This window comes from Pseudorasbora parva, chromosome 11 (assembly GCF_024679245.1).
Source record: "Pseudorasbora parva isolate DD20220531a chromosome 11, ASM2467924v1, whole genome shotgun sequence".
In the NCBI taxonomy this organism is placed as follows: domain Eukaryota; kingdom Metazoa; phylum Chordata; class Actinopteri; order Cypriniformes; family Gobionidae; genus Pseudorasbora; species Pseudorasbora parva.
The window spans coordinates 20,236,661-20,260,844 of NC_090182.1; the positions used below are offsets into that span (position 1 = coordinate 20,236,661).

At 36.7% G+C, this 24,184-nt stretch overlaps 1 protein-coding gene across 1 annotated transcript in view; it reads right to left on the minus strand.

The window, feature by feature from the left end:
* tnmd (tenomodulin) overlaps positions 1–19,721 on the minus strand; it is a 58,139-nt gene extending 38,418 nt beyond the window's left edge. Inside the window, exons 1-3 of the mRNA XM_067456540.1 lie at positions 19,700–19,721; positions 14,229–14,468; positions 11,369–11,509 (exon numbers count right to left, since the gene is read on the minus strand). Coding sequence (XP_067312641.1) covers positions 11,369–11,509; positions 14,229–14,276 — 189 coding nt within the window. The 5' untranslated portion in view covers positions 14,277–14,468; positions 19,700–19,721. The remainder of the gene's footprint in view (positions 1–11,368; positions 11,510–14,228; positions 14,469–19,699) is intronic.
* Positions 19,722–24,184: the final 4,463 nt, after the last annotated feature.

Here is a 24,184-nt window from a genome sequence, read left to right on the forward strand (position 1 = left end):
ACCTATGTGACGGTAGCCAACTCTGGCCTGAGCTCTGGGGCGGGAGTGGATGTGGCCCAGACAAACATAGCAGCTTCAATATATAGGGAAAGGACTACATCTTTGATCCAGCCAGAACAGACAGGAAGAGTTGGCTCTAGATTTTCCCTCTCTGGACCCTGTAATTTTACTCTCTGGAGCGGACTCCTTTGGATCTTGAACATCTAGTCGACTAGGTGGCACTTTAATTGCAATTTGGCACATTTGCTTTGGCAGTGCTGCATTCAACTGGTTTCTGTGCTCAGGATCTGACTCTGGACAGTGCTCTGAGGCAGGAGCCGACATCGGATTTTGCTCAGAAAGGAGCAGGTTCTTGGGATGGAACAGGCTCTTGAATGAGTTCTGGGGTTGGAGTGGAACCTTGGAATGACTCCATACAGAAATGAATGTATTCTCTCCACAATAAATTTCTCATCACTGGTAAGTCCACTAATTGGTCACCCTGTGCGTCTAGGTCTTAGTTGGAGATTGATGAGGGGTTGGAGATTGATAAAGCCTGCTGCTCATGGTAATGTGACGGTCGGCACAGAGGCTTCAAAGCTTGTATAAAAACCACCCCGAAACATCTCACAAGGAAGCACTGTAGCAGAGCTTGATTCGTTTTTTGCCATAACCACATGAGTGAGATCTGTGAGTTCCAAAACGTCATTGTTTTTTTAGCGCACAACCACTTGACTGCTTCATTTTCTGCTTAAAAAAATAGCATGAACCCCTTGTGCTGCACAAGTGTCATTCGCTTCTTTGATAAGAATAAACAGTTATATGAACATTTGTGTCGTTTTGTGCATGTTCGATTTCAGTATTAATTCCCAGTTCACAGGCACGTCAACTGACCGTTTCAAAATGATCGTTATTTATATTGCTTATTTATTCCTACATAAGCCTTAGGTTTAGGACTAGGACAAAAGTTTATGTGAATAAGGCTGCTTGTGTTGATCGAAGCAGAACCCCACAGTACACAATTCGTTAATTTTATTAATTTGTAAATACTTTTTTTTCCATACATTTATTCACATTTATTAATACATTATGTAAGTAATGACACATGAAAGACTATTATTTATATAGATTAAACAGGTTGTATTCCCTTATCGTAGCAAAAACGGATGTATCATATAAAACATTCAATTAATGGCTGAGTCGTGAGGGCAGAAAGGCAGATTTTCCACCTTTTGACCACAAGATGCCGTTAGAATGAACAGTGTTGAAAAGCTGGACTAAATGAACTAAATGAATCAGACAATGCGACAAACAGGCAGGGAATGGAAGATGAACTGAACTAAATTACCATGCTAGAAAATCTAAAAATGAAACTCATGAACAGAAAAGAAAAACTACTTGTACTAAGATCAGAGTAAACCATATATATTGCATTACATTGTAAGATAAAATTAATTGCTATGAAAAAACTTTCAGTTTGCAAAATACAATATTACTTGTAAACAAATATTTATAGATCTAATTAGGACTGTCAATGTTAACACATGTGATTAATTAAAAATCGATAGCACATTATAATAATTTAATGCAGATAACTTGAAGGAATTACTGAACCATGCAAAATTGTCATTAACATAGTTTACATCACAGTTAGATGATCATAGAAGTTGAGAGCATCTACAATAGTGCAAGCACCTCAATTCAGAATTGCAATCAGGGTAGAAAAATGCAGTGACGTCAAGCGGCAGTTTCTCTTGAAGCCAATACAAAAGTGAATTAAACTGTAATTCATCAACTGACCGCTAGGAACAGGCTCCAGAAGAGAGAAGAATCGAAATGAGCGCCTTGTTAAATGCCCAAATTAAAGCAAAAAAAAAATAACTCTTTATTTTAAGGTTCAGATATTAACTATTAACTAGTTGTTTATTATCATGCATATTACTAGGATATTGGCTGTTTATTAATACGTATAAAGCTCATATTAATGCCTTATTCTACATTACCTTATTCTACATCCCTTAATCATACCCAATGCCTAAACTTAAATGCTACAAAAACTACCTTACTAACTATTAATAAACAGGTAATTAAGACTTTATTGAGGCAAAAGTCATAGTTAAGTGTTACTGAAAAAAACAAAACCCTTTGTTCAAATGTACAAATTGTGGTCTTGGTCTATATATTTAATTTTGCCCTTCATGACAATTGTGAGGGGGTGATTTTTTTTTTTTAAATAACTCATCTGTTTACATTATATAAAGCCTTAAAGTTCTGCATGATTAAGGGCGTGGCCACTTTGAGTGACAGGGGGATTGTCGTTTGTCTGCTGTCTGTTAGCCATCACGTCACCTCAGCTCTGCCCACATCCCGTCTCTTTGCCCATTGTCAGTTAACCCGGGAGTGATGCACGACCCTATTTTACGCTTCAAAATGGCTCTTCAGAATCCTGGGTGACGCCATGGACACTATGTCTATAGTCTTTTACAGTCTATGTGTGACGTACAGGAGTCGTACAGTAAGCACACGAGTCCGTTATGATGATGCGCAAACACGGTCTTGTTTGGATATCGCAACTTGACTTTTCTAAAATGTAAAAAAGCTCTTTGTTGTTACACTGTACACAATAAACTGTAAATTCTGTAATGTTTTATTTTTATTTTTTAAATGAGTGCTTTGGTATGCATAAATTCTTAAAGGATATGGACTCCTCATATAATTTGGTAAGTTGGTGGCCTTTTGGAGTCTCCAGATGTCCTTTTTTTAAAGACACGTACATTTACCTTGAAAAATGCTTACAGAAAACATTTTGTGAGATTATGATCAATATAAATGAATAAATAAATAATTTTTTATGCGATTTGGACTCAAATCTGATATTTCTGCCAAAATGCATAGTTTCTATAGTTAATGTTTGCAAAATTAAAGACATTTCTTTATTGATGCCTGTATTTAGTAAAACATTCATGGCCTACTTTTATCTTCATGATCACATACAAGTATGACGCATCCATTAATGTTTTCCCCTTTCATTTCTGTTTTATCTTTCAGTAAAAGCAAGGATTTCTCATATACTGACTATGCTTTGCATACCGTGTCACAGTCCTCCCTCAATGAGTAATAAGAACACATCTCTCCAGTCTTGACGATCAAGTGTTTGTACTCTTGCTTTCTTTTCTCGGTATTGGCTCGCGCCTCCGTTTGGCAGCTAGTTTTTTCCGGTATCATGGAGAGCAAGTAGGTTCAGAGCTTGGAGGTTTGTGTCAACAAAAAAGTTCTCAATGCAGAGATGGCTTTGAAGTTAACAGTGGCAAAATGGTGTTAACTTTTGGTGTGTAAATGGAAACACAAAGTATTTCAAGTGGATAAGGAAGCAGAGGGCTCTCTAAATGTTGCTTTATCACATATAGCACATATAATGTATTATACATGCATGCAGCTATTTTTCACATTCCCAATGCAATCAGATATCTTTTAATGTTTCATCAATTTGCCCCATTAAATTCTGTAAATTACATGCCCAGTTATTAATTGACGAGGCGTTTCAAAGCATGTTCAAAGCTTATTGAAAATAAGCTCTCAGCCAAGCTTTCTGGAGAGCTGTATTCAGTTGTAACCTTGGCGTGCCGAATACATCTGTGTTTACTGCAAATAGCGACACTGTCTGAGGGTTTTTTAAATTACTTTCTTTTAAGAGCTATATTGACTTGATTTTGCTGTCTGCCTTCAATGCCTCTATAAGCAGAGAGCAAAATTATAGACCTAGGTATAGTGCATGAGTGAATCAACACTTCATATTTACTCTTCTTACAGACTTTGGCTGTGTCATTAGTAGATGAATGAGCTTGACGTAGCTGATGAAAATCATTTCACATTCCAGCAGCTTGAGGAAAATATCTGCAAGGTCATTGGTGCTATTCAATGTACCTCATCTTTGCTATTCCACAAATCTAATTTTCCCTTTACCAGAAGCTCACTGGTGAGGAGTGAGATAAAAGATTGACATATTTAATTAAATCAATAATGTGCTAATCAAGCTTTTTGTGCATTTTGACTTCTTTATATAGCTTATTAGAATGCACACATGCATGCATGTAACAGTGTGAGTTATTATGTGCGTTTTGGTGTTTTGGAGCGTTTTATCTATGATTTGATGAGATGACACACTTGATATTATTTCCTGTATGAGCTCAAGGGCCCTCTATCATACACCCAGTTCAATGCTACACTAGACATAACGCAAGTGTTTTTTGCTAGTTTCAGCCTGACGCAGTTTTCCTTTTCGTGTTTGTTTAAATAGTAAATGCACTAGAGCATTTTCATTTTGATGCGTTTCAACCTCACTGCTGCTATCAATTTTACTACATTTTTCACTCTTTTTGAAAGTTGTGAAATACCGATTCTGGAGTTTTTCTTTTGCTAAATGAGCAAATAGGGACACAAACAAATATATTTAATGCATACTCTTATTTACTGCTTTAAAGGTTAACCCAACTATGACGACTTTCGCTCTGAGAAACCCGGAAATGTGAAATGATGAGAGAACGATGTGTTCAGGTGCATAGTTGGCGTGTTGCTATTTAGAGGAAACTGAACACGCCTGCACCAGTGACCAACAAAAATCTTGTCTAAAGTCAATGGCGCAGGATTTTTTTGTGTTATTTAAACGGTTAGTAATATGAGCCTATAGACAGGTGCACAACTGGCATACACTCTGCTTGTTACACACACAGGGATGCGCAGCAGCACACAAACATGGCAAGTATTAAAAATAAAAGGATTCTTCTCTGGAGAAGCATTCAGTCTTTCCTGCACGCAAATTGCACCATGTAAGTAGCGAATCCAGCATGGTGCAAGCGCAACTCCCAAAGTACACCCATGACTCATTAAGAGGTACAGCCTTGTTGGACCATGTGCCTGCCATGCAGATGTTTTTTTTTTTCCATCGTTAAACTAGCAAAAGTGGAATCGGACACAAGCCTAAGTGCACCTGCGCCATGTGCTTTAAACCATGTGTTTAGATCTTTAAAGGCCCACTGAAGTGCCTTGAAACGCGCCGCATTATTCAATGTGTTGACGTGATTTACCCTGAAAACAGCTCCAGCTGTTAGCAGCTCCTCCCCTTTTTTGAAACAGCCAATAGCGTTTCATTAATATACAGTTTGACTAGAGCGCAAGAGTGGACCTTCTCTCTCTGTTTTTTACATTTCTTAACTTATTTTGATGAGTTAAAACAATGTAAAAACAAATGTTGTCATAACTTATTGAACATATAATTTTTTACAGTGCAAGTATGTTGCTCCTGGTGATCAGTTGAAAAATGACTGTCTAGTATTTTAATGTTTGCAGCTTTATCGTTTTACCTTGTAATGAAAATATATTATAAATGTACTTAATATTTTGTAATAATCATTTAGCATTTAAAAAATAAGAAGAATGTGCATCGTTATGGTAGTTAACTCATTTAAAATAACACCACAACTGCACTAACAATTTTTGTAAGAAAAAAACATCTGAAAAGAGTTAATTGATTGAATGAATTTTGTTTATATACAAATGTTTGAATATTTGGTTTCTAACTAAAATGTTATGAATGAATATGACAACATATTGAACACATTTCTAATGCATTTTCATCACATCTTGTCATCATTATTGTTAAGGTAATCATCCTTTTGTTAAACATCACTGGTGTGGTCGTTTCTTTGAAACAAGCTGAACACATCCCCATTTCTTTAAACATTAAACAAGAATGAAAGTAGTTCATTGTTATGTGATAGACAGTCGCTTCTGGTTTTCTGTTTCATTTAAAAACTGTGGCAGTTTGCCTCGTATACAACATGTGTTGATATAAATTATGCACTGATCAATTTCAAGGTGTCTGTTGGTGAGATTGCTGCTGTCATGTGAAAAAGCTAGCTATGTGATGTTTTATTTACACACTGAGCCAATTTGATGCCCTTTGATGATGTCCGTTTTGTTTCTCTGGGTGTCATATAAATGCTTCATGCTTTCAACAGGTCAAGGAAATTCCATTATTTGCCAGCATTATGAACATTTTCTTATGCTATAATTTCGGTGTTGGCGATTTGAAAGACATGACTCTTAACAACATGCTGACCCCCGACCAGTATGCAGGTCAATACTTTGCAAGCATCGCCTCTCTCATTGGAAATCATTCAGCTCCCACTAGGAGATGCCAATCATCTTAGTGTTTAATATTTTATCACTGAATCAAGCAGGATCCCCCCAAAGGGCTGTTAACACTGAAAGCCTAACAGAAGCACATCTGCTGGGGTATTCTGGGAAGCTACCTATGACAATCGCTACGTTTAAGCAACACAACAGAACAACTGGTTGAGTCCAGTAATGATCGCATCACACTGATAGGTGACCGAGTTCATTTTTAAGCTTGTTATATTGATATAAATCAGAATCAGATCAAAATTCTCCTCAACTACGGTGTCATCTCAATGACTGTAAATTTAACTCCATATCTGGCTGATAGATTTAACCATTAATCTATTTGAAATAATGAGGCACATTCCGTGGATCTGCATGGTGTTAAGAGCATTTTCAGGAAAGTTAATCTGATGAAATTTCTTTCTCTTGTGAGAGAACTGTGTGGAAGGACTAGTTCTTGGCACCCTGCGTAGAATCGAAACAGGATGTGAAAGCTCAATCAGAATCTAAATTGTGCAAGAGAAAGAGAACTGATCTCTGTTCTTTTCTCTGATTTTCAGGGGACAGGGTCTTGATGGGAAAGAGGAGGAGGCAAAGGAGGGTAAGGGAAATGGGTCGCACACGTCCATAATGAAGTAGAGAATATTTTATGTGTTGCTTGCAAATACCAAGAACCGTCATTGTAATTGTATGTGTACTTTTAGAATCTCTATTTGTCTATCTAAAGTTCTATTTGGAGAATGATTAAATTTTACTGATGTTAATATGACTTTGCTATGGAGCTGCTGGCAGTCCGGCTGTTGCCAGAGCAACGAATGACCATGACATCATGCAATTACTGTCCCCAACCCCCCTTTTTATTCCTTTTCTCTGTTTGGAGCATGTGAAATTGGTATGAATCATCATAAAGAACAAGAAAATGTACAGTGAATAATATGCATGTGATAAAATTATGTGAATTAATTCGCCTCATGCATCAGCAGCTGTCTGCAAATAATGAGTTTAACGTTTTTATAAGAAGTTGCCAGTCAGCAACAGCGTTTTTAATAATTTTCACAAAAATGTAATGCCCCCCCCCAGATTTTTATTGTATGAACATGGAATATCAAAAGAAAGAACAGACAAAAAGAAAGCTATTCTTTTTTACCAAGACTTGAATATGGTTAAGTTTAATTTAAAAAAAGCAACATTTTGAGCAAAAAGCGGAGACATTTTTTGTCAAAAACTACATCCAGATCGTATTCAGAACGATGATCAAAAACAGATGGAGTCCATCAACACCCCTAAAGCTTCACAGTTCTACACTGTAAAACATTTTTTTTGGTTTAACTTAAAAAAGTAAGTAACCTGGTTGCCTTAAAATTTTGAGTTTGTTGAAATTAAAAATTTGAGTTGATACAATGAAGGTAATTGTTTTAATAAATAGAAACTCAAAATATTATTGTATCTGAATCACATAATTTTTTTTTAATAAATCATGAAAATAGCACAATTTGGCTGCGTCATCACAAATAAACACACACAATTACCCAATACTCTTTTAATAATACAAAATCTTTTAATAATATTTTAATGAAGGTTGTCGATTCTCAAAAAAAAAAAAAATATTGTATTAACTCAAAGTTTTAATTTCAATGAACTCAAAATTTTAAGGCAACTTATTTATTTATTTATTTATTTTTTACAGTGTATAGCTAGTCTTATAGTTTTGATTTATTTTCTGTTTTCTGTTTATTTTCCATATGTATCTGCTTACATAAGGGATTGTTCATTTCTGCATCTTCTTCGTCTGTATTTTGATCAGCAGATTCTGAACTCATTCAGAAGGTGTGTAATACTGCCCCCTAGCGCATAACAATAAAAACAAGGAAACCTGGAAAATTCTGTGTTTGGCAGGGAAGTGTTTTTTCACAAATAACAGAAAATTCCATGTTTGATGGGGAAAGAGTTACGGTTGAACCACTGTAGTCACATGGACTAGTTCATGTGCAATTTTTTTTACATAGGAAACTCGTATTTATGATTATTCCAAAAACACATGAAGACAGCATAATTAATGACAGAATTTTTATTTATGGTTAAACTAAAGCTTTATTTTCAAATTCAAAATGCCATTCTGCATCCTGTTTTCTACCTCAATTCAACTGTAATTGCCACACAACCACATTTGTTGTTTGAAGTGAAGCTGTTGAAAGAATTAATTGCATGGCTTTTAATGAATTATATGCTCTGCTTCATAAATTTTAATTTTAATTATTTTTGCTTGTCTTTGTCTATGAGGTCATTGTTCCTGATATAACATGTGCTAGCTTCAGACTTATTACCTTTGCACAGGCTCTCACTTTTTGTTCATAATAATTCACAGGAATCCTGGGGAGCACCTGAAAACATATAAAACACTTCCAGAGGCATTCACAGTCCACCTGAGAGCCCCTGACTGGGTCGAGCGTATGTGTCTTGTTCCCCTGCCTCTCCTTTACATGGGAACAGTTTGTTTCATCCAGGTGGAGGTCAGAGACTATTGTGCAAGCCCAGTAAAAACACAAGCTCATAAGTGAATAAATGAGTCTGATGAGTGAAATAAAAGAAAATTGCAAACTCGAAAGCACCACCCGTGTGGAGGTTCTTCCAAAGACAACTGCACGGATTGGCCAATCCGCTTCATTACTGTAATTATTCTAAGATCTGAAGACCTGAGGATTTTACATGTAGAGGGAGAGAGGGGGCACACAAAGATTAGAATTTTTCGAATGCAGACAGTGCCACCATCATGCCTTCCTGAATCTACCCATCTTTCACGTGAGGGGACCAACATGCATGTCCAGATTTTGCAGAATTAGACGTATTTCTGGGTCGACATACTTTGTTAACCCTGTCCAAAAATATGGTCATAACTCTATCCCTTACCCCTGAACCTAACCTATAAGTTATCCCTAAAATTAAAGAGAAATGATAGGTGAATAACACTGATGTAGAAGCACCTAACCCTGGTCGTAAGCATAACCTTGACATAAGCTGTAAACTTGTCCCTCAAATCTGATCTGTTCCAGGAACAACAAAGATGTTCATCCAGGAACATGCTGCATTTGGTAAAATCAGGTTCTGCGAGCAACACGACAGTCCAAAAGAAAAAAAGGCTGGTTGCTGGACATGGCTGGTAAACAAAGCTGCTCGGGGGGACCGTTCTTTGCCCTGCACCTGCCACTATTACTGGAGAGCAGGTGCAACTGTGTTCATTAAGATACACATCAGGACACAGAAGTCCTTAAGAGGCAGTTGGGGGCACATTTTGCAAGGCTGCCTTGCAAACACAACATAGCAACAAGGTGAGCAAAGTAATTTCAGCTTGAATAATGGGGGGCGTCTCGTGAGTCTGACAGACGTGTGCAGCGAAGGCAATTTCACAGCCCCTCTCCGTCGCTGTTCGTGTGATCTATATGAGGTGTTCTCCAACACCGCGGTCAATATGACAGACGCCAGTGGTTCGGGCATGATAAGGCAGCCTGAAAGAACGCGGCTTGGGTGCTGCACGTGTGTCTGACAACCACGGTTCCTTAAGCGACATCAGGCATTCAGAAAGGTCAGAAAAGTAGATAACATCAGTTAACTGCAGCAGATGTTTTTGGACATAGTGCAGCAGTGCTTCAATGTGCTTGATTTTAAAGGCATTTGCTTTACATTCGGTTCTTTTCGGTGATATGACAGGCGTCTAATCCCACAGGAACCAGGAGAACAATAATTAGGACATGAAAAACATGATGGCGACGTTGGACAACATACAGTCACACAGTTAGACGCGTACACGCCCTTCTTAAAGTAAAGAGTGATGGCTAACTCTTTATCTTCCCCGGGCTTCTGTAACAACATATGTTTGTAAGTAATTAAAAGAAGTTCCCATGCGGTTACCATGTCATATTGAAATACAATATGGAGAGCAAATTACCTTTCCACAACAGTTTATGCAAAAGCTAGACACAGGAGACCGCTTTGCCTCTCCCTGCTGCCACATGGGGGGATTGGCAAAGACAATCTCCTGCTCTATTGATGTATTGACTTCTAATTAGTTTGTCAGGAGCTGTACCTTTTAAGAGCATGGGAATAATTGATGATGGCTTACCTAACAAAATAAGGAAAGCGAGAAACATTTCATATTTCATCAAGTCTAAATAAGGGGAGGCGGGGCTTATGAAATATGCAGTGTTGGTCTGAAATATTCATATCTAAGCTGCAGAATTGTGATGCCCGGAGCTGCAATAGTTGCACATTCAGGTTTCATTGTTGATGTCAGCACTTGAGGCATAGTGTGTGGGTAACACACACACACACACACACACACACACACACACACACACACACACACACACACACACACACACACACACACACACACACACACACACACACACACACACACACACACACACACACACACACACACACACAGAGAGAGAGAGAGAGACAGCGAAGAGACCCCCTTACAGTTAGGCCTATCAATGTGTTTTAAAGCACCATTATATTGCTCGTTGCAGGATATCAGTGACTACACCAGCCTTTAGTTATCCGACCGCAGCAGTTTAAGAGTGTAAGCACTCGCTCTCGATCTCCACAGCCCAGACTTTCAGTGTCATTAAGCCCATTACATGCCCTGTGAGAATCTTCACTGCTTCGGCTGCTCAAAGTGATGACTCCTCAAGCAGGAGCGTGAAATATCTGATGCAGAAATTAGACTGGAGCTTCAGCAAATGCGCTAAAAGAATTGGCTGTTAAACAAGTTATATCCTGTGGGAGAATTTATGCATAATGTAGTATACCAAAGCGTAAAGTTTGCGTGTTTGTTGACACTCCGGTATTGCCAATTACTTACATGCTGTCCATTTCTGAGTATCAACCAGAATTGGGGAATTACGATGTTTAATATCTATGTTTTGCAGTTCTGATTATTAGAGCAGTCTTATTATGTAAAACGTACTATGCATTTATCTACTCATTCTGACATTTTCTCAAAATCTGTGATGTTATTGTTTATGCCAAGGAAATCAAGATTGGATTCAATCAGTTCCAAGAATACTAAACAGTGTGTGCAGATGTTTCCTTGTCTTTCATTTCCATTCCACGATTGTTATTCTAATCATTTCCTAATTAATCCACAGCCATGCACCATTCGCAGTAATATCTCTTGGTCTGCACAATATATTTGGATTTCTCTTACCTTCCCAGGGCTTGGGCTCCATATATATCTCAGGCTGAAGATACAGAGGGCCAGTATCAGGAATACCACACTCAGAATGATGGCAGCACACTGGTATGCTCGATACCTGGCCTTTCTTTCTTTCTCTTTCCCCAGCTCAACCTATAAAAACATTCACATTATTGTACTACTTTATATTTATATGATGTGATTCCATGAAAAGGTTTCACAAGTCGATTGTATTGCACCAGAGTGCTCAACTGCAAAAGAAATAATCACACGGGCAATTTGAATCCTTCTGAGATCAGAACAAAAGGTCACATTTATTAAAATTGTCCCAAATTAAAAGTTCGCCTGTTCGATTAAATTCCCGAAGCTTATGGCCGCAAATTAATAAAGAAAGGCTTTTGTTCCGGCTGAGTTCCAGGAGGGAGAGTCTAAAAGCTTACTATTCACAGTGGTGTGCTCCACTATCTCTCAGGACATGGCCAATCAGAATTATGAAATATGGAGGAACAAGCTTCAATTAGCAAACGTCTCTTGCCGAAACAGAAGCTTAAAGAACAGAAATAGCAGTGGTGACCATGTGCGGTTTTAGGCTCAGTGGATATTCAGACTCAGCATAGACCTATAGCCCAGACCTCTATCAATGTGTATGGTTTAATTGTTTTTTTTAAAATATTGACTGGTATTTTTTTATATATATATAATAATAATAACAATGTTGAAATGTTTCACATGTAACACTGTACACTCAAAAAAAGAGAAAAAAAAAACACACTGGGTTGTTTTAACCCAAATTTGGGTCAAATATGGACAAACCCAGCATTTGGGTTAAAATGTAACCTAATGGCTGGGTTTGTCCATACATAACCCAAAATTGGGTGAAAAAAAACAGTATTTTTTTTTAGAATGTACTTACAATAGTATGTAATATAAAATGCAATAGTTTTCCCTTTTAGCTTTTTATGATTCGATCTTCATGATCAATTTTGTGTTTTGTGTTTTGAGTTGCCAGTGTACCCAAGTTCTAATATAAAAATGTAGTCGCTGTATTAGCCTACAGTAAGTTTGTGAGGTTTATCTCATTATGTTTTAATAAAAGTGTATTTCCAAAATTACAAATGTCTTAAACATTTACACAAAATCAAAATAATCCAATGTATGTATGGTCTACTTTGTTTTCAGCGTTATGTCTCTAAAATATTTTCTACTTTGCCAAGATATCTGGCTGGACCAAAGTCAATGCTTCCTGTGATTACTATTGTTGTTGTCTGGAATGAAAAGTGGTGTCATCATTTCTTTCGCTTTGTGACAGAATAAATAACAAAATGCGGCAGACTTTATGCAAAACAGTCAAAATGTGGCTTGCAAGACCACGTCTGATTTATAGAGCAGCCTGCAGCTCTGAATAATTTTATTTATGACGAAAAAATGTAACAAGATGATAAAAATCATTTGGGGCAGAAATCTCAGAAGCCCACCCCTAATGCCACCCTTGGTAGTGACTAATATGATTAGACTTTAGCTCACTGTTTTGTCCATATCATTAAGGATATTTTTTTGAACAATGTACCGTGTATATGGATATGGATATGTATATATATATATATATATATATATAGGCTCACTGGCTTTCAAAGCAGATATTCTTGAAAAGTATACTCAAATAGAAATGCACTGAATAAGACAGTTTCACATCGAGTTTGTCATGAGCGCCCTGTTAAAAAAATGAAGGCATAAGCCCTCTCGCTACACATGACAGGAAACAGGAGGACAAACAATTAGAGAAGCCTGAAATTCCTCTAAAGAAGAATTTCCCCTTGCATGAAGCAAAAATATGAATACAGATAGTGCTGAAATCCAGAGGTTGTATAAGCAGTGGAAACTTGACTGGAGGACAACGTTCCATCTGCTTGGAATATAAATGGCTCTGAAAATATACCAACGGCTGCCAGCAAAACAGTATTAAACCGGTTTAAGGTTAAGAATCAGCGAGGCAATTCTGCTGTAGCGGGATTGAGTCTGAATCTACGGCGAAGAAGGGAGCCGAGGGCCCCCTGCTGATGAGAGAGAGCGGGGAAGGGCGAAGAGGAGAAAGAGAGAGGCAGAACGGGAGGGAGGGATCGAGAAACGAGACTGAGAGATGAGAGAGGAAATATGGAGGGAGAGAGAGAGAGAGAAGGAGGGAGAAGGAAGGAAAACAGACACTGGTTGTACTAAAACAATTTTTATCTGAAAGGATAAACCGAGTGGTATGTGCATAACATTATCTAATGTCTGTTATTTCACATCATCGATGGCGATGGAGATCTTTCTCCATTAAAAAAAAAAAAAAATGCACACAATTGCTCAAATCTATATTTATCATCACTGGCTCTATGCTAGTCCAAAATGGTATATTAATAATTGTGTAGCATTATTTTCTAAAAGAAAATCACCCACTTGATTTTCAGCAAAGCAGACATATAATTGCATATACAATGTTGAGAAAATTATCTTGATTGCTTAATTATAAATTCTGTGGAATAATTTGCACAGTAGAAAACGTCTAGCCATACAGTGTGCCACTAATCTGAACAAAAGGCACACAAGCACACTTGGAGTAAACAAGACCCACCTGACATTCACATCACAACCTTTTTTTTCTTCTTTTTTTTTAAAGAAGCAATTTTTAGATCATCCACTCCTACTAAACCTTTTAAACAATTTGTTTATTTTATATTTATACATTAAAATGTGAATCGTCATTACGTCTGCACATTGATTAACTAAAAGACATTGCATATTTACATTTTGGGACTTTTCTTTTCTTTCTTTTTTTTGCTTGCAATTTTTGATCTAAATGTATATAACAAATAAATGCACATGTAATACTCACATCTTTGCAAAGGACTTGTTGACTACTGAAGGAAGGGTTATTCTCCATAACTGTAGCTGGAGCAAAGGTAATCTCCTCTGGAAACCTTCTTTCACTCAGAAGTCCCTCTCACTGCAATCCAAAGAGCCAAACTTTTCATTCCATTGGTAATGTGGGAGCCTGTTCAAGAGGGAGGGTTCCTCTTTCAGATGGGATGGAATAACTACTGTGGATACTCAAAGCAGATGTCCTGAAATTCACCTATGAATGGAGATTACTCTAATGTGAGCTACAGTGAGCATTATTGGTCTCTCAGGTAATTCCCACTTTTCTTCTTTAGTGCCAGAACATTTAGTCAGGCAACGCATTTCATAGTTACTGTTATTTAGCTATACCTACATGGCCATCATTACTTATAGGCAACACAATAACATCTGGAAATGTCTAAGAGGGTTTCAAGTTTACAAAGAGGAGTTAAGCTCAGCAAAAGATTGCACTCTGCCTTCCTCGATTTTAACTGACTTTGAAAGCCCACATTTTAAGTCATATTTTATATATTATATTATATTTCATAAATAATAATAATAATAAAAAACACAAAGTTTAAGCAATATTTGAGTGAGGTTTGTTTATTGAACTATATATCTGAAGCCTGTGCAGTGATATTTATAATCTATAGCATCTGTTATAACACTTCTCAACAGAAAAAGCAACTTGAAATATTTTGAAGGGAACATAAAAAAGGACCACTTGCCTTCACCAGGAGCAATATTCTCACAAGTTACACGGCAAATTGTAACCGCTTTGAAAAGCTGTTCCATTTCTTATGCTGTAATGCTTCTCCCCACCTCAAGGGGGATCTAGGGTGGTTTCTAAAGGAAGGGATATCCTTTTAAGAGAAACAAGTAAGAGTGTTTAGTAGAGGTACAGAGGCTATGCATCTGCATCACTTTCCCGCCGGAACATGCCCCCTTAAGCCGGGACTAATGCTGCGTTCCAGGCAGGTTTTTGAGCCCTTCAAACCACGACTCACGACTTATTAGCGCTCCTGGCAAAGTCACGCCAAACTGCCTGAGTGCAAAGAATTGTGGTAACTAGATGTAACATCAAAGCATGGTGGACCATACGGGGCTTATGCTCATTTACAATCATTTCTATCGCCAAAGGTGCTTACTCCTTGATAATTTGTGGGAAACGGAGGGGGAAAAAAGCTGCATAAGGCAAGAGAAGCTGTTTGATCTTTTATTTTAAGTTATTTGAATATTTAGAAATGAATTTGGTATTAATTTATTCTTGTACTCAACCCCCGTAGAGGCTGCCATTGTTGTTTCGGAGTGACGTCAGAGCGCGTAACTGGGAGTACATCGATCTAGTTCACAGGTGGGAAGTCATGGGTTTGACTGCCATTCCAGTGCACTTTCACGGGTAGAAGGTTGGAAAAACACGGGTTATGGTTGCCTGGAATGCAGCATAAGTGACAGAAAAGCTGCTGCATGATTGGAGTTCATAGGGGAAAACACGAGTAAAACAAACATTTATCAGTTTAAACTAAAGGTTGGACTTGATATAGTGTCCCTTACAACTTACCAAACATCCAGTGATCCATGGATATTGGCATGCAGCCAGGAATCGTATTTCCTGACATTTATACGAGTCCGATTTCTATACATAAATATTTATCACTGTCAGTCATCACAATTTCAAGAGTGAATCCTGCATTTATATGCGGATGGGTCTATGTATAGAAGCGTATGTGGCCGCTTGTCAAGAATGGAAAACAAAAGTTTTATTGAAATTCTGTATATATTACAGGCCTGTTCATTATTTTTTATATCACCTAGACAGTGTGCAAAGAGCGTTCCCTTTATAATCATTAAAAGCTGTCACTCATTCAAAGAAAGCGATCTCACAAAAGTTCTGTTATATTAATCAGTGAGGCTGACGACACAATGAATCTCTTATTTGCATGATGTCTACACTTAGAGAGGGTTAGGATGCGCGCAGAACTCAGCACTGGACAAAATTTAAAGCGGTGAGTGGATTCCAAATTCAACACCTGTGATTGGCTGTTGGATTTTAGAAATCAACAAACATGTCTGCGATTGGCTACGTTACTCACTGAAGCGAAAATACATTGGAAATGTATTCATTTGACAAGCACAAATCCAGACACGCACTGGATCTTTTGCCAAACCCTTTTCACTAATAATATGCGATAATTATGAAGAAAACAGATCCTAGACCAGCAGTTATGGGCAGCTTTATCCTCTAAAAGCAATCATAACAGAAGCAGCAGCAGGTGGCAGTGCTTTGAGTGAGAAAATGACACACTATTATCAAGTCCATCTCCCTTGGTCTGGAGGGGGCACAGGGATATTCATGGGGTCCGTGGACAAGCCTCCCCCGAACCCCCCTCTGGCACCTGGCCTGGTTTTGCATGATTTTCGCTGCATTCATGCTGGAAACCAATGCTGCCTTTTAGTCTTTTTGCTACTCAGTCTTTCGTAATTCCGGTCACAACACCCTCTACTGGTAAATGGTAAATGGACTGCATTTATATAGCGCATTTAACAGACCCTATGGCTATCCATAGCGCTTTACATTTTGCCTCACATTTACCCATTTATACACCGACGGCGATGTCAGCCATGTAAGGCACCATCCAGCTCGTCGGGAGCAGCTGGGGTTAGGTGCCTTGCTCATGGACACTTCGACACTTGGTCAGGTGGAACCGGGGATTGAACCACCAACCTGCTTGGCTTTTTTGCATCACAAATGCCACAGGGCCCCGAGTTTTGCCACGGCAAGCACCACTCACAATTTCTTCAGGAATTGTACTTTCTTTGCATGCAATGCTTTGTTGAGATGTTTGTTTGGGTTATCTGCTCTTAAAAACTTAAATATGCTTTACTCTGCTCTTGGATGAATGTATCTGTATTTATACATGTGGCCAAAATAAGAGTGTCCTTCCCTTTGGGAAATTGACGTTGACCTCAATATATGAGCAGATATTTGAGGTGCTTGCATACCTTATTATTTCAAGTTTGACCCAACACTGTTGCAGAAAACTGACCCTGACTTCCTGATGAATATTTCTTTTACTTGAATATTTCACAAGGCCATCTCACAAAGATGCGTGTGAAAGCTTGCTGGAAATTACAGGAAAGGCTGAAGGACTCTGAGAGGTGCTCTATCAACAAGATGGTGAGGAACTACAGTTTTAGGTTAATATTTGTACATGTTGGTGCTGAGTTTGTTCTTTGCAACCAGCTTGACTAAATCTTTACAATAGCACTGGCATTTTCATTTTGCATAATTCATCTGTAAATCTGTTTCAACAGAAGAGTGGAGCTCCCATCGACAGCCATTCCAACTCAGCAGCACTCGGGACAGCAGGCATCTGATCCATAAAAATAAAACATAAACAACACTTCAGAGCACTGGAATGACATCGGAAGGCCAAAGAAAACAATGTGAAAAATCCAGCTAGTACAGAGGATGAAATCAAGAAGATGTATATAACTAGCCACTATAGTGAGGTGGCATACCAATTATTTCTGATTATGATGAAAAAATTTAATTTACTTTGCATTTCACATTTTCAGTTAGACAAATAAGGCTGTGAACCTAACACTTTCGTTTTACCTTGATGTACATTATTGCAATTTTTCAGATTCATCAAGAAAAAGAAATCATTTGATCACTATATCCACTGTTGTTTCATGCATTGTTACATGAACCGCAATCTTGTGTTGTTAATTAATAGGACTACAAACTCAACCGTATACTGTTTCTGAGTATTGCCATCTGCAAATGCCAGATATTATTATCCTTCTCATAAAAGTATGCTAACTTAAGTTCCTCCCAGAACTGTTGAATTTTGACTTTTTCCTCCATAAAAACTTAAATAAACTTTAATTACAAACACATTGTCCATGTCTGATTTGACTGTAAATGGAGTTTCAGCTTTGCTCTCCTACTCAACTTCATGTAACACAACAGCCTCCTCTTCTCATCTTCTCTTTTCTATTGCCAAGGCTGCCTCTGTCAAAGATTCACAAAAGACACCCACACACGCTGCCAACAGAGACCACTACCAGAGCCTGCTGTTTCTAAAGGACTTGGCTGGTGTCACCTGGTCGTGAGTTGAAGGGCAAGGGAAGGAAGATGAGCTTCTTCTCTGGCCAACAAAAGTGAACCTATTAACCACAGAATACATTTTGTTGTGTGCAGGATGCAGGAGAGAGAGAGAAAAAAACATATTTCAATTGCTTATGCGGCCATGAATCTGACGAGCAGCGATAGCAAATGATAAAACGTGTTTTATTTCGCCCATATTAGCACACAAGCCTGAATATAAATTTTTTATTTCAGATTAAAGCACCAACAAAACAAGACTAACCAATCTTTCTCTAACCTAATCAATAAAAGCATTCAAATGGAGATGGTATTTTTAAAATTGAATTAATTGGCATTAAACCACAATGATCTTAAGGGAGTTCTATAATTCATAATTCTCCATTATATTCCTTGATACTCAAGACATAGACCTGAGAGATGAATACAGGTATAGGCTGTCCCCAAGGTCTGCTAATTGTATTAGATTTCTTAGAGCAAGCAAAGAGAGTCAATAAATATTTGAGGGATAACACAGACTCAGTCTCAACGGAGACCCTTTGAACCGGCATACGAAAAAATGGAAAACGAATAAATAGAGTCAAGGATTACAGTGTTGCAAATCTCAAAGTTAGTGCAATCGTCTCCTGCTCCTTACCTTCAGGGAAGAAAGCTGTGCGCTGTGGGATTTTTGCAATTTCTTGCATGGCGGGACAGGTGTATTTACTTTGGTAATTGTATTCCATTTCCCAATTCATAATGTGATTAAATATTAATGCCATTCAGAGCACCAGAAAAAGCAGATCTCAGAAATTATCTAGGCAGCCATAATGCAAGACCTTTTTCTTCCAAGTCTTTGCAATTCTTCTTTAGGGTGTGAAAGTACTATCCAGCAATCTGGATAGCAACTATTTTTTGGATGTCTATCATGTACGTTTTACAAAGCTAGTACATCCCATAAAATGGAAAGAAAACAACAGCCTTTTTATGTCCAAGGACCCATAGTGTGCAATCAAAAACTATTTAACTATAAATGTTTTCCTAAATCAAATTGGCATTTTTTCCTCAAACGTGTCTTACTAAACCTTAGATGCCGTCCCAAATCAATAGGAGTGCTAATTGGACTTGTATAAACACAAAATACAGAATAGATGCTACGGGTCAATTTTAAAGTATTTTTATAGCTGGATTAGCCCAGAAACTGAACTATTCATTAAATCTTTTTAATGCAGGCATTAATTATTATTATTTTAGAAGAGTGTTAACTTTTACTGCAATACACCCATAATTCAATGCCACTTAAGAAAGAGGGGACAGTAATTTGGTTGTGTTAATTAGGGATGTAGTTCAAAATAGAATAATGAGTTTTATCTCACCTGCCTTTTATGTCCTGAGAAGTTCACACTGCATAACTGTTAGACAGCATGTTCTCAGCTCCTGTGCAGAAGAGTACACATTTATTAATAAACTGGTTTGAATTATACTAAAGAATTAAACGCAGTTTATTTAACATAGTCAATATACGATAATTAGAAAAAAGTGGGAATATAATCTGACAAATGCCATATGGTGAAAATAATAAATGTTAAATATATTTCAAAATATTTGCAAAAATGGATGTTAAATACTGCATATTACTTTATTGGCAATTGTTATATTTTCCGTCTGGCAAAATGAGTTGCAATGAACACATTTCTTCATCTTTTTTCTATTATACCACAATTGTTTGATTGACATTAATGAAACAGACAGTTCCTAAACCCGGATTTTGTGTTAATGAAACATTTTAATTACTATTATGAAATTATACATATTATAGAAACTACATATTCAACAAGTGGTCATTACTTATTGTTTGTTGTAAAAAAATAATAAAAAAAATAATAATATTGTCATTACTATTTCAGACGAAAATTTGACTGCAACGATCACGTTAAACTGAGATAACTCAGTATGTTACACTTTTGTAATGGAGAAGAAGGACCTATTGAAACATGTAACAGTGAGCAGAGAGCCTTACTGGCTGATGCACGCTAAACGTGGATTCTTGAAAGCAACGTGAAAACGTGAGTTTATAAATCTTATCTTTATGACAAAAAGGATTACCCAAAAACCAGGCCAATGTTCGTTGAATGCTGAGAAGTTAACGCAGTGTTAATGTGCGTTTCAACCTTAGTTTTTTTCTTCTTCTTCTGCCGGTTCAGAGATAACGTTAATATGTAAATGTGCTGTTTCAGTTAGGGCACAGTTTATAATGTCAGTGTGTTTCTGTATGTTCATAGTTTAGCAACAAGTTTTTTTTCCTGTCTGTTTATATCAGCACAGTGCATGTATGTATATGTATGTATATAATATGAGGTATGTTCAAGAGTGTTATTATTTTTCTTTACATTATTATTTGATATAATAATATATCAATTGTCAATATCAATACAATATCAACAATTGTCATTGTTCAATGTCTTTTACACACCCTCATGCTCTCCCATAAGACTTTCTATTACATTTTTTTAAATAAAATATTTAATCATATAATGCAAGTATACAGTACCCCCAATTTTTCATGTTTGAGTGAGGTAATAAGTTAATCTTTTGTAATTTAGTTTTGAAATGTAATGCAATGAGTAATGAGTTTTTTCCCTCCTTTTTTTCTTCTATTTAGTGTTCATGGAGCTCAACAGGACTGAGAGAAAAAAGCTCAAGCAGGAGTTCTATTGATCGCAGCAGTCTTTGTCTTATTGGGATCTTTCGATATAGGAGAGGGAATGTTGGACAGCTGTTGACAGTTTTCACAACAAACCACGGATGTTCCATATCATATATAAACTAGTTGCATTGTTTGTATTTGATATTTTTATTTTATTTTATAGTATATTATATTACAGTTTAAGTATTAAAACATGTCACAACTACATGACTATTAATACTTGGCTGTCCAATACAATCAAAATTGTGCTTTGTTGTTTCTGCTTTCTTGTAGCTCATTTCTTGTTATTCAATATTAACTGATATTAGCTCACTGGTGCTCAGAGGGCCTCAGATTGTCCTTTGTGACAATCCCACAGACTTCAAAGCATGCTTTGTAAGTAACTTATATCCTCAAAGGACCATGACCATCATAATTATTTAATTAATTGATAGTCCTTATGTTTGATAACGTGTGTATAGAAATTAAACCATTGAAACTTGGTAATAAAAGATCTTTCTAACCTCTTTCTAACATTGTCATCATTTACTCACCCTCATGTCATTCAAAACCTATTAGACTTTTGTTCATTTTTAGAACACATTTAAGGTATTTTTAATAAAACCTGAGACATTTCTGGTGCTCCGTTAAAATGTAAAGGTTTAAAAAGGTCATAAAGAAAACATAAAATAAATCCATATGAATCAAGCGGTATTAAGTCTTTTAAAGAGATAGGATGGCTTTATGTGACTTTGAATGGAGGGACAGAAACCTCAGGGTTTTATTATTTATATATATATATATATATATATATATATATATATATATATATATATATATATATATATATATATATATATATATATATATATATATATATATATATATATATATATATAATAAATGGCTGTGCAATATATCAAAATATCGCAAATGTACATATCACAATATGCATATTGCAACGGCATGCAATATCTGAATGATTTTAATAGACTACTTCAACTTTTGAAAAGTGTCTATATATTTATATCTTTATCCCTGTTTGAAAGAAGAACAGAACATAAGTCTAATTGGTTTGGAATGGCATGAAGGTAAATAAGTAAATATAGTAAATGGGAATGTACTCCAGCAGTCATAACCAATTCACACATTCCCTTTATGTGTCTGTCTCATTACAAGTCTATATTGTTTACCATTATTGATAGTTACATAATGAAAAATGTCATGAATGTGCTCTGTTTTTATGATTACTCATTCCACCACCTTGACTTTGGGATCCTCAACAAGAGCACACTGAAAAAAAAAACAATGAGTAGAATTTACTCAATTTGTATTTTGCAAGTTTTTGCACATTTTTTTTCAAGTAAATTTAACACCTAAGGAAATTAAGTAAATTTACTTAACTGAGCTGAGTACAATTTACAAAGTGCACAAGTACATATAACTTGGCCTGTTAAATGTTATTGAGTAATTTTTACTTACAAATTGGATGGTTAATATAATTAAGTAAATCTATTGACTTTTTTTAATGCATTTTACTTGTTTTATACAGCGCTGGTTTTTACCATATATTAATTTAAATCACTGATCCTTTTAATACATTTTAACTGTTTTATGTAGTGCTGGTTATTTTAAATTAAATTAAATGTTGCTTTTATAATGGGACAAAATTATACTGTGACAATGTGCAGTTAAGGGTAATTTATTGACAAGAAATAAAAAATAAGCACATACAGAAACATGTAGCTAATGCTTCACTCAGGTTTAAATGTTTAAGATAGCATCTTAATCTCTATCAAAACATTTTCATTTTTGGGTGAACTATACCTTTAACCAAGCCACCAAATCAACTGTACCACGGAGTGGACTTCAGGACAACCATAAGTTGGTCTCTCACTTCTGTCCCTTGCAACCAATTTACATCAAATGCTCAAAGGACTGGATGCACATGATAAATATTCTGAAATTAAGAAAAAAGACACAAAAAACAATAATCAGTAAACAGCAAATATTTTAATATTAATATTTGCAGTCACATCATTAATTTCACTAATTTGATGATGAAAAATAATTTTGAAACTGCTGAAACATCTCTTACATAAAAAAACAAGCCCATGCAGAGCGTCTGTGAGTTTTACATTTGTTTGCTGTTTAGTCTGTCGACCAGAATGTCATAACGCGAAGCGTGTTTAAAAAAAGGATCAAAAGAACTCAACGAAACGTCATCATAACTATCTAACGTACCAAATCAGATAAGACACATTAAAACTTCTTGAATTAATGTAATACGAGGTTCTCGTCGCCATTTCCTCACAATAATGCTAGCATGTGATGCACAACATGAGAAATATACCCTGACCACGAATTAAGGATTTGTTCTCTCGGTTTACTGTCGTGTCCACATTGTACTAATATGTTCAACTTAACAAAAGCTAAGTTAAAGGGGTGGTGAAACACTCAGTTTCAGTCAATCTCATGTCAATCTTGAGTACCTATAGAGTAGTATTGCATCCTTCATATCTCCGAAAAGTCTTTAGTTTTATCATATTTATAAAAGAAATATAGGCTGTACCGAGTCTTTTCGGAAAAAAATGAGCGGCCGGAGGCGTATCGTGTGGGCGGAGCTAAAGAATGACAAGCGCGCAAAGAGGTGACGTCCTCAAGCGTGGAGAAACCCATCTATCTCAGCTAATACAGATAATGAACCAGAATCAAATCTGAGGCAGAAATAAATTGAACAGGAGAAACGGCAACATCAGGACGTCCGTCTTTGTGGTATACTGTATTTAGTGGCCTCTCCACATTTCTGTGTCTTTACTCACAGTTTATGAGGACATGATTCGGTTTATGGACTATTGTATGCGACTAAACCTTAGCAGTAGCAATCAAAACGGTTTTGCACGTCAGACTAGTGAAACGTTATACAGAACAACAATGGAGTAACCGTTAGCGCATTTGAATGACGAAGCACGTGATCGTGTCGTTTACTGATGTTTACTTACGTGACGATAGCCAACAGCATAGACATTTGAAGCAGTTTTACTCACCGGCTGCTTCCAAAGCAGGACCGAACCTTTATCGCTGGGACCGCTCCGTCAAAAACACACTTCTTTGGTATGATTTGGTGAAGTCCTGTGACAGCAGTGGCATGTAAATCCACTTTGAGACGTGACTG